We start from the raw sequence: 14,604 nt of genomic DNA on the forward strand, positions 1-14,604 counted from the left end.
TCATTTGGTTAAGAGGTAAGTTTAATCAGTATGGCTAGTTAGCCTATTTTCAGAAAAGTTAAACAGTAGTATTTTTATTTATAAAGCATGCCTTTTCTTTGCTCCTTAGGCACTGAGAAAATGAACTCTAGTTATAAGGAACCCACATCGTTAACATGTTATACAGTAGGCAATGGAAAATAAAATGAGAAGTGTTGCCATTGCTTATGAAATGCAAAGTTACACAATTTAAGAAACAATGCTTTGTTATATTGTCTCTGAAAGCAGTAAATTAAATTTTTTCTCATGGAATATTTAGTAAAGTATAGCTTCCGATTGATAAAACTACTGATTTTTTTAACTGCTAATTTTTATAGGTCACAAATTAAATATCTAGAGGAATTAATAACCCTCTTGTTATTTTTATCCTACGGTTTTCTCATGCATATGGGGTACCTAGTGGTTTCAGTTTATTCTAAAATGGACAAAAAATATTATACATTCTACTTTGACAAACATCTCATTTTGATATCGAATGAAATTACTGTATATCACTCATTTTATTCATTTATACTTATAAGAAAGACAAAAGCATATTTTTAGAAATGAGAATAAAAATTTGGGGAAAGAAAACAATATTCTCTCTTTTTAAATTAATAAAACTAAAATAAGCACATATTTGTGGTGTTCTCTAATGATCCTTGTGAAACAATTTTAAGTTTTAATGTAGTTTTTTTAAACAAACTAATGACATTTAAAACCAGCACTGATTTCAAAATGGCCTTTTACTTTATTCAGAGATAATCGATAGGTAAATAACTAAAGTGACATAGTCTGGTGATATATATGGTATTAGTTCATCACTTATTACTAAATATACTTATAATAATGTTTAATGGTTCACCTGTAGAATGTGCTATACTATTTATATTTCCAGTTTTCAACAAGGCTTAATTCTTCTACTTTTTTAAAGACGGAATTGGAGAATATTGAAGTGACGCAGGGCATGTCGGCTGAGACTGCAGTTACTTTCCTGAGCAGGCTGATGGCTATGGTGGATGTCCTTGTGTTTGCCAGCTCTCTAAATTTCAGTGAGATTGAAGCTGAGAAAAACATGTCTTCTGGAGGCTTGATGCGACAGTGCCTAAGACTAGGTGAGTCTGTTGAGGGTGGCAGTGCACACTCAAGAGCTGCTCACAGATTATTCTTATGCAGCTGTATGCTACATAAAAGCCTCGATGTGAGTTGACAAGTTTGCAGTTTAATGATTGTCTTCTAATTCTTTAGAATTACTAAATATTAAAACCATTTTTCACATTTGAGATTTTATGGAATTTGCAATCTTTCTTTTAAAATCGATGACACTAACATTTTTCAATGAAGTAGTTTTAATGCAAATCTATTTATAATCCTGTGTCCATAAACTAGTCCTGATGCTCTGGGCCCACAAACATGTCAGAAAGCAAATGATTTAGCCCTGTGTAGATGTTTAGATAGGGAGGGGGAGTTGCTTCTGATTTAAGGAAGGATCAAGGACTTAGCTTTAAAGTGGTGAACTAAAATCTACTGTTTTTTTTGTTTTATATTTTTAAAATATAGGCAATCTTAGAGGAATTATTTCATATTTATTCATATTCATATTTATTTTTATATTCATAAAATATAATGAGGGATTGACAACCTAGGGATCTCTCTGGAAACCAAGAAGTATAAGTTAATTTACTGTAGGCCATCATTAACAATTTTATTGATATTAACAGATTGAAATTTGTAAGAATGGCACATTGTTTTTTAAATGCCTTAACATCTTGAAACCAACATTAATTTGGTTATTCTGAGCATTTATTTCCAAATATAAGGCTTTACTACTGATTTTATTTTTACTCTAATATTCCCTAGCAAATTTAGTTTTTATCACCCACAGGAAACTTTTATAAGTGAATACTAAAGCAAATACTGATTTATCACTTCTTAATGTGCTGTTGACTCTTCTAAGCACTTTACATATACTAATTAATCTTCACAAGAGCCCCCTAAGGGAATTACTGTGTTTATTATCATCATTTTAAATTTGAAGAAACCATAGCACAAATAGTTTAAACAGCTGGCCCAAGATCACACAGATCATAAGTCAGAGAGACAGGATTCAAGCTCCTGTGGTCTCATTTAAAGTCTATACGATTGATGACAATTCTTTACTTCCTTTTAAATGAATATGTAGAATGCTTATTCAGAAACCCATAGACTTGCCTACCATGAAGGACTGTAGATATTGAAACTTAGAGAACATGAATATTCCTGAAAGGAAATTTATTATCAATATTGTCACCAGGATAGTCAAATTAAGGGCAGAAGACTTTATTTTTAAAATTTTAGGTCAAATGTTAATTTTATTTTAACAGTTGTTATTGATACATACAATTTGAAATTGTGAAAGATGATGGATAATAAAATAAGGAAGAATATGTTGGGAATTTCAGCAGCCCTGGTAATGTTCTATTACTTCAGCTAGCTTATAATATATAGATATTTTTTTTTATTTTTCAACTACATAGTATATATTCTATGTGCATTGTACTTTTATTTTATATCTCATAAATTTAAGAAATATTTATTGAACTAATTTAAGAATAATAATGAAGAAGAAAATAGAAAAAGGAAATTAGCAAGTCATTCAAGTCAAAAATTTGTACTAACATATGCTTTTAATTTTTTAAAACTAGTTTGTTGTGTAGCTGTGAGAAACTGTTTAGAATGTCGACAGAGACAAAGAGATAGGGGAAACAAATCTTCCCATGGAAGTAGTAAACCTCAGGAGGTCCCCCAAAGTGTGACTGCCACAGCAGCATCAAAGGTAATTAACCATTTTGATGTTAAAGAGAAGTTACCTGGAGAAAATTTGTTTCAGTTTATGAGAATAAGTGACATGGTATTTGTAATCAGACAGCTCTGGGCTCTGGTGCTAGTTTCTCTGTTTCATAACTATGTTAACAAGATTTTAAAATATATTTTTATTACTTTACTCTAGTCTCACATCATAATATAACTCATGATAGTAACGTACAGTTTTCATATTGGGGTTATTGAATGATAATACTCATAATTTCTACTTCACAGGATTCTTTTAAGAATTACATCAGCACATAGAACTAAAAAATTTTGGTGGTTTTTATTTTTAACTGTTAGATATAGATATATTGTTAGAGTGCAGTGTATAAGTAATGCACGTTTTAAATGAATGTGCTTTTGATAATAGATATAGCTAGCAGAAATGTACTACTTGCTCACCAAATCAATGAACAGTATAGAATGTGTTAGAAGTTTACTCGTAATTTTCATTCTGTAGTAAGTCTCTACCATATGCTTACGTGACTGTTGGCAGGACATCCGGTTTCACTAGCATGACTTGGAGAGTCCTTTGGGGCCTTGACCTCACTTAGGCCGCTGAAGCCATACTATAGACTTCCTTTAGTTCTTCAAAAGAATCCTTTATTTGACCTATTTGGCTTATACATGGTTACTTTACTTGAAATGTTCTTATTTTTCACCCAGCTAAGATCTGTTCACTTCAAGGTTTAGCTTTTCCTCTGTCAGACAATCTGGGCATGGTGGTAGCACCTGCAGCCCCAGCTACTCAGGAGGCTGAGGCCAGAGGATCTCTTGAGCCCACTACCTCCATAGCAGCCCAGGCAACATAGCAAGGCCTGTCTCAGAGAAGAAAAAGGCTACTTTTTCAAGAAAACATTTTCTGACTCCCCCCTCCCCAATTTAGGGCAGGCTCCTCTGATATACTGATAAAACTCAGTATATCTCTGATCGCTTACTACACTTTTAATTAGATGTTTTATATTGACATAGTAATTTTTTGCTTAAGAAATGAAAGTATGAAATAGAAGCTTGGTTTTTACAAGTTTCTTTAAAACTCTTCAGTTATAAGTAGACTTTAAAACTCTTTAAAACTCTTTAAAATGGCTTTAAAACTCTTCAGTTTTAAGTAGACTGACCACTTATTTATCACGTCTGCTGGTTATTTGTAGTACTGTATCCCCTTTCCTTTTTCACTTCCTCTCACAGGAATATTCACAAGATAATTTGACCTTATTTCAGTACTCACAGATTCCATAGGGCACATAATTACTTAGGAAATTAAATACTAACATGTCAACAATCTGCCTAATATTTGTGTAGACTGTTAGGTTTTAGGGAGCATATCTTGTTTATTTTTATGTCTCTGGAGTGTTTATGGCAGTGAGAGCTTTGTGAAAGGAATAATTCTGAATTGGTATTCTGCCTCTACATCTACTGACTTCCTGATCTGAGACACATTGCTAAGTCTGCTGTGTCTCAGTCTTCCCACCTAAAAAATGGATACAAATCTTAACTTATAGGGTGTTTGTATCAATGAAATAAAATTAATAATGTATTAAAGTGCTTAGTAATTGCTTGCATGAAGTGAACTTTCAATGAATACTGATTGATTTTCTTCTCTAGCAGTTAAGCACCCAATATATACTTAAAAAATGAATAAACTAGTATTCTGGAGAGGTTAGATCTGAAATCCATCTATACTTTATTTAGTAGGAATAGGGAGCCTTTCAAGATTTTGAATCCAAGTGTTGCTCTGATTTTAGAATATGGACAGAAAAGCCCAATGAAAAGAAAACATCTAGCCATTTGTTTGAACTAGTCAGTATCTTGGAAGAAGCTTAGCTATAAAAAAAAAACAAGAGAGAAGTGGTAGATGTAGGAATATTAGGGGAAGATTTTATTTCGTAAGAAAATACATTCCAGGAAAAGGAATAAATGGACCTGAGTGGTACGTGGTTTAGTTTGTTTGCTTTTCCCCTCCCTGTGCTTATGTGTTTCTTATGTAGTTCTCAGATCCTCAGAAGTCCCCAAATAATTCTTTTCCTAGGACACTCTTACCTGCCTGTATGAGTCTATAGTCATACTTATGCTGATAAAGAACAGAAACACTCAGAAGAAAAACTGTGATATAAGCAGAGAACAAAAGTTATTGTCAGTAAATATAACTTAGTGAAGAGGAAATAAGCAATGTTACCAGTTTGGCCTAAGTTAAAATATTGGAAATGATACTTCTTTGTAATTTTCTAGAATATGTTACTTTTTCACAATTTTCTTTCTGTTTAAGACTCCCTTAGAAAATGTTCCAGGTAACCTTTCTCCTATCAAGGATCCTGATAGACTTCTTCAGGATGTTGATATCAATCGCCTACGTGCTGTTGTCTTTCGGGATGTGGTAAGTTATGTCTGCTTGGCTTCCTGGAAAAAGCTTTCCACTGTCATTTAAATTATAAAATTTAAATTTTATAAGGTATTTGCATATTAAAACTAAATGCTCTAATGTTTGAGTTTATTATGTTCTTATGATTATGAAAGCCTTAGCTTTCTCTGAAAATGTACTTATATATCAAGTTTTAAAAATGATGTAGAATTTTGATGTAATTTGTTCACATTTTAAGAGTAGGAGTAACCCTGAACTACTATATATTTCGCTTTATCATCCATCACTTACTTTTTCTTTAAGCATTCCTTGGCCTATCTCCAGGCACTGAATGATTTGTTTTTAGTTGTGGTATAATGGAGGAAGAGAATTAACTCATCAGATGCCAGTGGCAATTCCTTTGTGTGTGTGTGTGTATGTGTGTGTGTGTATGTGTGAGAGAGAGAGGGAGAGGGAGAGGGAGGGAGGGAGGGAGGGAGGGAGAGAGAGAGAGAGAGAGAGAGAGAGAGAGAGAGAGAGACAGACAGACAGACAGACAGACAGACAGACAGACTGACTGACTGACTAGGGATGGCACACAAGGGCATTTTACCTTTGAAATACACTCCCATCCCTATATTTTCATTCTTTATTTTGAAACAGGGTCACACTGAGTTGCAAAGGGCCTCACTAAGTAACTGAGGCCATCAGAGAACCATGATCCTCCTGTCTCAGCCTCCCAAATGCTGGGATTACAAGTATGCACCACCACGCCCAGCTGGCAATTACTTTTTTTGGAGACTAGATACTTTTTAAAAATGAATCTGCATTTAAAAATACAGATATCTGTGAGAATTTGTATTAGAAAGATAGCTAAGTAAAGTATAAGAAAAAATAGTTAAGGAGATTTCATGAAACCCTTCAATAATGTGGTCACTTACAGTAAAAAATAACACTGGCCTTTCCATAAATTGTATAGAAACATCAGGTTCAGTATTGACAACACTCATTAATATAGTTATTGTAAACCATCTACATTAGATTCTATTTTTCTTTAGTTAATAATTCCAAAAATGTATAAGAAAGTTTATGGTTAAAAATTTAACTTAGCAATAAAATAAATGAAATGCTTTGTGCTAGAAAGTGATTGAGTCATATAGAGTAATGCTGAATGGTAGGAACTCCTATTTTTCTATATATTAGAAAAACTGTACCTTTTTATATATACCTATTTATAAATCAATAGGAAAATTACCCACAGAAAAAAAGATACAACAAAAATAGGCCATGGTAATAAAATGTGAGGAAATACAGAACAACAAACATAATAAAAGTCTAGAAAGAACAAAACATTTTTCACTATTAAATAAACTATTATTTTTTGTGTTACTAAAGATTAAACCCAGAGACATTCTACCTCTGAGCTATGTCTCCAGCCCTATATTTTATTTTTTATTTTGAAACAGAGTCTCACTATGTTGCAGAGGGCCTCATAAGTAGCTGAGGCTGGCCTTGAACCTGGTATCCTTCTCTCTCAGCCTCTCTAATACTTGGATCATAAACATGTGCCACTATACCCAGCTTGTAAACTAAAAATTTTAATTATTAATGTTCTGTATATATTGAAACACAGTGTGTAAGTATAATGGATATGCTTTGTATAGCTCTTTACCAATACATGTTAAAATCTTGAAGTATTTGTCTTATTATACAGTAGTTCTACTTGCAGTACCTACAGGAAATTGACAGCATTATAAGTACACAACAGTTTTGTTTTAGCTTAATAGATCTTCTCATATTTAGTTAGTGGAAAACATAGCCACTGAAACTATATTTTTGAGATAAATTTTGTGACACAAAAATAATCCTGATTTTTTTTTTCCCTGGTGTTAGGGGTTGGACCCAGGGACACTTTGCCAATGAGATACATTCAGCTCTTTTTTGCTTTTTTATTTTGAGATGATATCTCACCAAGGTGCCTAGGCTGGCCTGGAATTTGCAATTCTTCTGCCTCAGCCTCCTGAGTAGATGGGATTACAGGCCCCTGAGACTGTGCTGGGCTCATAGATGTTTTGTAAATAGGTTGTAAAATAATCTAGTAGTGGCACTTAGCTTCTTTCCTGAAGATAGGGAATTGCATTAAGCACTGCTAGGGTATACCTTCCAGACATCATCAAGGTAATATGACTAATGTTTTTTGAGTTTACACTATCAAGCATTGAATCTTTATTATCCTAAGGTTCTAACTTAGGGCTAAGAGAAAGTTAAGACTGAGAAACATCAAGACCACACAGCTAGTATTAGGTAGAGTAAAAATCTAACCAGATTTTTCCAAAGCATTATCTTTTCATCTGTTCATATTTCATAGCTTCCAAGATGCCTTTCTCATATTAAATTGTCTGTGACATTTAGAAATGTTTTTCAAATGATAGTTCTTTAGAGTCAGTCACAAGTGATAGTATTTTGAATACTATGCTAAGAATTCTACTTTGCTTTTGAAATTTTTAAAGTCTGTAATAAACTTTAGTTGCCTTAATTTCTAAAACAAATGAGATTCCAGACTTTTAGGTTTTAAAGAAATGTATGTGTGTGTATAAATATGTATACATAAGCATCTATCTATTTGATCTTTAGAACAAATAACTGTTAGGCTATTATCTGAAGGAGGAGAAATTTACTGGTTATTTTTCCGCCTTAAATCTTCCCTAGCTGTATTACTTTTCAAGTATATAGTTTTCTCATAAGGCTATAGGCATAAACACACAAACATTTAAACTTAGATATTAAGGATTACTATGCATTTAAGGATTTTTGAGTACATAATGACTATATGGCAGGAGAAAAACTTGATATAATATCGGAGTATACATTTTTCTTCTTTCTCTGATCTTTCTTTCTTTATTTCTTTCTTTTTTTTTTTTTTGGTGGTACTGGGGTTCCTGGAAACCCTTTTACCTCTGGGCTACACTCCCAGACCTATTTCATACTTTTTTATCTTTTTGGAAATGGTCTCTTAAACCAGCACGGCTGGCTTTGAACCTGCGTGATCCTCCTGTCTCCGCCTCCTAAGCGTGGGGATTACAAGCCTGCGCCACCACGCCCAGCTCTCTCATGCATTTTTTTATGATGATGATATTGCTATTTTAAACTCATGTGAACTGTTTAGATGCAAATAAAATAGTGACGTGGCAAAGTTTGTTATGTGGTTAGAAAAAAACTTTGTTTTCAGTGTTTTTCAGGAAGCTAAAATTGATAGTAAAATTCATTATAATTAGATAAGCTAAAGTAAGTTTTAATCTTTAAAAATTGAGGAAAGGCTAAATGAGCGATGTGTGCATGTATGCCTCTACCATGTTGTACCCCATTAAGATGTAAGACTAAAATGTACCAATAAAAAAAGTTAAAAATTGAATTGGAAGCTAGGTGTGGTGGTGTGCAACTGTAATCCCAAGTCTGAGACAGGAGGATGGCAGATTAGAGGATAGCCTCAGCAATTTAACAAACTTTAAGCAACTTAGCAAGACCCTGTTTCAAAACAACAAGTAAAATAGGGCTGGGGGTGTAGCTTGGAGTTAGAATGCCATGTGTTTCAGTCCCCAGCACCACACACACACGCACACGCGCACACGCACAAGCACGTGCACGCACACACGCACACACCCCACAAATTGAAATGGGAAGTTTTTCGTTATCTTAGTTGAAGTGTTAAAGTTTTTGAAGAATTTCAGAGCTCATTGATTATCTAACTTAAACAAACTTGAGTAATGGAGATACCCATTTTTTAAGCACAAAGACAAAACTTAATAGAGTTTATATCCTCATAATAATAAAATACTTAAAAGATTAAGCTAATTTCTATAAAAATTTAGATATTCTCTAGATGTTTAACTTCTATGTATACCATGCTTTATTTTTTAAAGACAGAAACAAGAATAAGCAGCACAATTGGCATAAAGACCTGAATATAAAAAGAAAAGACAACTCTTTTTCATGCCAGGTAGAAGTTTAGCGTGACCACTACCATAATTCATAGTTCCTGTTATTTTTAACTCTGCAACCTCACAGCTGAGTGATTGTCTTTCTTCTTCCCTCTCTTCTTCCCTTCTGTCCCTCTTTCTTCTACATATATTTCTTGAATGGCATCTAATTTTCTGATACTGAGTTTTCAGTTCTAGAAGTGAACTATTGTAAGAAATATGATTGATCACAGGTAGAGCTGTGTGTGCCGTCTGTATTTTGTTAGTATGGTTGCACTTCATTTTCCTTTATAACTGCTTAAGTATTTGATACTGTCCCTTTTCTCTGTTTATCACTTCAGCAGGATAATTTAAGGAATATACATTTGAAGTACTTCCTAGAAAGCTACCTGTAGAAAAGGTGTTACCACAGTGCATGAAACACTAAATCCATATTATTTCAGAATAAATTTTATCTATTTTGGTCATTTTCTCCATTAACCCTGCTAATTCTCTTGCACAATATTGAATAATTAGTAACTGTTTTCTCAGTTATTATTAGTAATAATTATTAGTAAATTAGTAATTATTAGTAAATAATTAGTATTTGTTTTCTCATAAATGCACATATAATCTGAATCTTATTTGTGTTATACTTAAATGAAGTGAAAAATATAAAGTACGTGATAATGAAGTTAATAGAATTTAATGTACACTTGTTTTTCTTATTTCTGTCATATTTTTTTACCTATTATCTATGGATCATAGCTACTACTAATAAGTGTGGCTTGGATCACTTTTACCTAGCTTACAGAAAAGACTTAATAATTGCTTACATTTTATTCCTTAGATACAGTCTTATGGAAGTGGTATTAGAGGTCATATAAGTTAGAGTTCTTATCATTATTCCTTTAAAAGATGGGTATGGCTTTTTGAAGAGCTCTCTCAAGATTCTTTGAAGCTCTTACATTTTTGGAAAGCAAACCTATTATGAAATTAGCCTTTCAGTTAGATTTCTGTCTGCTTTTTTAAAATTATCTCTAAAGTTAACATGGACTACTTTTTTCAGACACTGCCACTTTTCTCTTTTCCTCTGGAAAACTCCATTTTATCATTCAGTTTTTGAAATGAGGAGCCTCAAATATTGGCTCTGATTTAGAGGCCATTTTGTCTATGCAGAATAGTTGAATTTTTTTTTTTTTTTCATTACTGGGGATGGAACCCAGGGGGATTCCACCTCCCAGCTACAACCCTGGTCCTATTTATTTTTATTTATTTTTATTTTTTAAAACAGAGTCTCACTGAGTTGCGAAGGTCCTTGTTAAGTAGCTGAGGCAGTCTGTGAACTGAAATCCTCCAGTCTCCACCTCCTGAATACTGGGATTACAAGCTTGTGCCACCACCCGGGCAAATTATTTTTTTATCTGTTAATGCTGAAGATTTAATCAGTACTTTCTCATGCTGCCCATATCGCCCTCCTAAGTCATGGTGAGCTTGTATGAAGTTCATGTTTTATGGTCTCCCATTGTTTTTACTCCCCAGGTTTTACTCCTGTAGTTTCTTGCTCAGGTAGTAGTATATTAGAATTTTGGATGTATTCCAATTATAATTTATTGTGTTAATTTTATCCATTTATAATATTTAAACTCTTGATTTTCAAAAATAAAGGACATTGATTTTTTTTTTTTTTTTTTTTTTTTTGGTACTGGGGTTCCTGGAAACCCTTCTACCTCCGGGCTACACTCCCAGACCTATTTTTATACTTTTTATTTGAAAACAGGGTCTCTTAAGCCAGCGTGGCTGGCTTTGAACCTGCGCGATCCTCCTGTTTCTGCCTCCCAAGCGCGGGGATTACAAGTGTGTGCCACCATGCCCGGCTAAGGACATTGATTTTTATTTTGAACTTTGTGCCATTTGTATATTTTATAAGCGTACATGCTGTATTTCAAGTAGTGGTTACAAATGGTTAAAAAATCAAAGGATTAAAGTTTGTGGTATATTTAGCAAAACTTTAATATTTTAGTATTTTGAAATTACATTTTGACCTATAACTCAAATGATATATTTTAATGTTTATATTAAACTCACATGACAGTAAAAAATATGTTTAGCAGGTTCTAATATAAATTAATTGTATTTTTCTCTATAAAGGAAGCAAAGCAGGAATAGTTATTTATATTTTGAAACTCACATACAATTTAAAACTTTTGAGTGTAAAATTGAATTTTTATTTTATACAGGATGATAGCAAACAGGCACAGTTCTTAGCTCTGGCTGTTGTTTACTTCATTTCCGTTCTGATGGTCTCTAAATATCGCGACATATTAGAACCCCAGAGAGAGACTGCAAGAACTGGAAGCCAACCAGGTAGAAACATCAGACAAGAAATAAACTCTCCAACAAGTACAGGTACGTAATATTTTTAATTTAAAATTTTATCATCATTTATCTCTTTTTCCCATCCATATTAAATTGGACCTTCTCATAATCATCTCTAATTTTATAAATAGTATATAAGTGGTAACTTATGTTCTTTAATTTCAAAAAATGTATGAATTTTTATATTTACTATGTTTTCATTTTATCAGCGCAGCTTTTATTTTATTGTTTTCTACTCAATATAAGTTATTTAGTTATAGCACTATTTAATGAACAAGCAACTCACACTTAAATTCACACTTAAAAACATTTCCTCTAACCAACCTAGATCTCCATCAACAGATGAATGGATTGCAAAATTATGGGAAATACATATAATGGAATTCTATTCAGCTATAAAGAAGAATAAAATAATAGCATTTGCAAGAAGATAGAAAGAACTGGAGAACATTATGTTAAGTGAGATTAGTCAAGCACAGAAAGAGAAGGGACATATGTTTTCTTTAATATGCCCAAGCGAGGGAGTATAGTGGTAATACCAGAGGGACTCCAGATGATGGAGGGGAAATCTCAGCAAAGCTTGAAGAGAAGGATAGAAGAGGAAGAAAGCTGAGGTTGTTCAATGGAGGAGCTACATAGGAATATGTGCAATAGTATAAATATAACATGGTTAACCTGGGCACTCTTTATTGGGAGGGGGGAAGGGCACAAAGCACAATCTAAATGTACACTGTTTTCAATATTTTCCACTTATAAATAAAAAAGAGAATATATAAAAAAATTTCCTCTTAACTTACATAACCATGAAAGGAGGAGTTCTTTATAGAGTTGTTCAAGACAAGGACTAAAGCAAAATATAAATCTTTATAGCATAGCTGAAAAATAGCTTTCCTTTTCTTTCTTCTCTTCCTTCTTTCTTTTCTTCTTTTCTCTCTAACTTTCTTCTTGTTGTATACAGTGTCTAAATAGTCTTATCAGTTGTTCATGATATGCAAACTTATTTTTTAAATTTTTACAAGTTGCACAAATTTTATACAAAGTAGACTACTCAACTAAAATCCAACATCTGGAAAGGTAACATCATAGACAACAATGAACCATCTTGGGTTATTTTATTCTTCTCATTTGCAAAACACACTCATGTTGCGGGAGTTCTTACTAATCAGCTTTGCCTACTCTGCTTGAAAACTAGAAATACATTTTCTAGCAACTAATATTTCAATCCCATGAGGTGCTTTCTGTCATTTGCATTTCCTGCCAGGTGTTTTTATCAAGTTTGTTTCTCTGTTTTTTACAGAATAAGTTTGATATCTTAATGGTTATTTCCTGTTCCTTCTGATTAATTTCTAGTTATGATTATCTTTCCTAAATAAATGCATAAAATCTATAGAATTAAATGGATATTTTAAAAATGAATATAAATTAGTGGTCAAATCTCTGCATCTTGTTTTTTCATAAGCATATCACATTTCATTTACCTTTTACTGCTGTTTGGAGATCAGAGTTATTTTTTAGCTATAATATTTTGCTGTTGTAAGTCATATTTACTTTTAACATTTAAGCATGTCATTGTTCTCCTGTAATATACTTTCATTTTTTTATTTTAGTCTACAAACTAAACATCATTATGACATTCTAGTTTATATCCTTTCACCATTTAAGACACTATGACCTTATCATCTTAACTTTTTTCATTTTAATGCATTCATATCCATCATAAATGTGTAAAATAAGCAATATTGTAGTGAACCTTTCAGTTCTGATTTTCTTGGGTATTTGTCTCTATGTATGTTCTCTAAAATTCTCCTCAGTATATTATTTCCTTTCCCTGAATGCATAACTCTTTCTTTCCTCAGAGATACATTATTTTTTTGCTAGTATTGTTTGCATGTCACAATAATACAGAAGTAGTATGGGTCTTCAGTGGATCCTGTTGTAGGTTGTTACATGCTGCCTCAAATTTGATTCCATGATTTTCTCCACAGTTGTGGTCATACCATCTATCCCTCATCCAAGTTTGAACCATGGATTCCTTGCCAAGTTAATTCCTGAGCAGAGCTTTGCCCACTCATTTTACAAAGGTAACATTGACATCATCTCCTGACCTGTTTGGTATTCTTATTTAATGAGTTGTTATAAAATAAATCTTCATGAGGTAATTGTTTATGGATAAATATATGCCTCAGGTTTATAGAGATATCACATGTTGTATTTATGCCTGGCTACTGAGAGCAATGTCTAGCTATTTTATTTGTATTCTGTTATATTTAAGTATCATCTTCAAAGTAAGTATACTTAATTAAATATACATTAATATAACAATGGTGGCATACACTAGAGATTGTAAAAGAGTCATACCTTAATAGTAACAGTAACTAGTAACAAGTAGTGGGTCAGATTAACAAAAGTTTTGTTGCTGAAGAACAAAGGGTTGTAATAGGCAGAATGGTGTGATGGTCTTTGGATTTTCCTGTATACATACCTTGCAAAGTGTCTGGGATGGTGAATATGGTGGATACTCCTGTGTTTACATTGTTATGTGGCACAGTGCTTTTATGGAAAAATAAATAAAAAGGGTTGGGAGTGTAGCTCAGAGATAGAATGCCCCTGGGTTCATTCGCCAGTATCACAGAAATAGCTGTGTATATTATTTTATTACTTTTCTTTGTGTGTACTGGGGATGGAACCCAGGGTCTTTTTGCCTCCAGGCTACACTTCCAGACCTATTTATATTTTATTTGGAAACAGGGTCTCACTAAGTTGCTGAGAGCCTCACTAAGTAGCTTGAACTTACACGATCCTCCTGTCTCAGCCTCCCAAGTGCTGGGATTACAAGCGTGCACCACCACACACAGCTAGGTGTGTTTATTAAATATATATAAATTTATATTTTCATGTTATATATGAATTGGACTGACTTTTGTCATACTTGTAAACTGTTTTTCATGAACTCTATGCTTCCAAGCAGAGAAGGATGGCAATGTCTTTTCCTGAGTTAGAGAAGATCAAACAATAAAGCTAAAGTTAAGATCTAAGAGATTCTATGATATGTGTTATAAAATTTAA

General features: G+C 32.9%; 1 protein-coding gene across 5 annotated transcripts in view; it reads left to right on the forward strand.

Annotated features, from left to right (window-relative positions):
- The window catches only part of NBEA (neurobeachin), a gene marked incomplete at both ends in the record, with an annotated part of 621,684 nt that overhangs the window by 192,438 nt on the left and 414,642 nt on the right, over nt 1–14,604 (forward strand). For 3 of the 5 annotated variants that reach the window (XM_080719963.1, XM_080719961.1, XM_080719964.1), the window contains 5 exons: nt 953–1,133; nt 2,703–2,833; nt 5,132–5,239; nt 11,400–11,568; nt 13,524–13,619. In XM_080719963.1, coding sequence (XP_080576089.1) covers nt 953–1,133; nt 2,703–2,833; nt 5,132–5,239; nt 11,400–11,568; nt 13,524–13,619 — 685 coding nt within the window. Of the gene's footprint in view, nt 1–916; nt 1,134–2,702; nt 2,834–5,131; nt 5,240–11,399; nt 11,569–13,523; nt 13,620–14,604 lie in introns of all 5 variants that reach the window. The other 2 variants (XM_080719960.1, XM_080719962.1) reach the window with 1 other exon arrangement.

Source organism: Muscardinus avellanarius, assembly GCF_963383645.1.
Source record: "Muscardinus avellanarius genome assembly, chromosome: 2".
NCBI lineage: Eukaryota > Metazoa > Chordata > Mammalia > Rodentia > Gliridae > Muscardinus > Muscardinus avellanarius.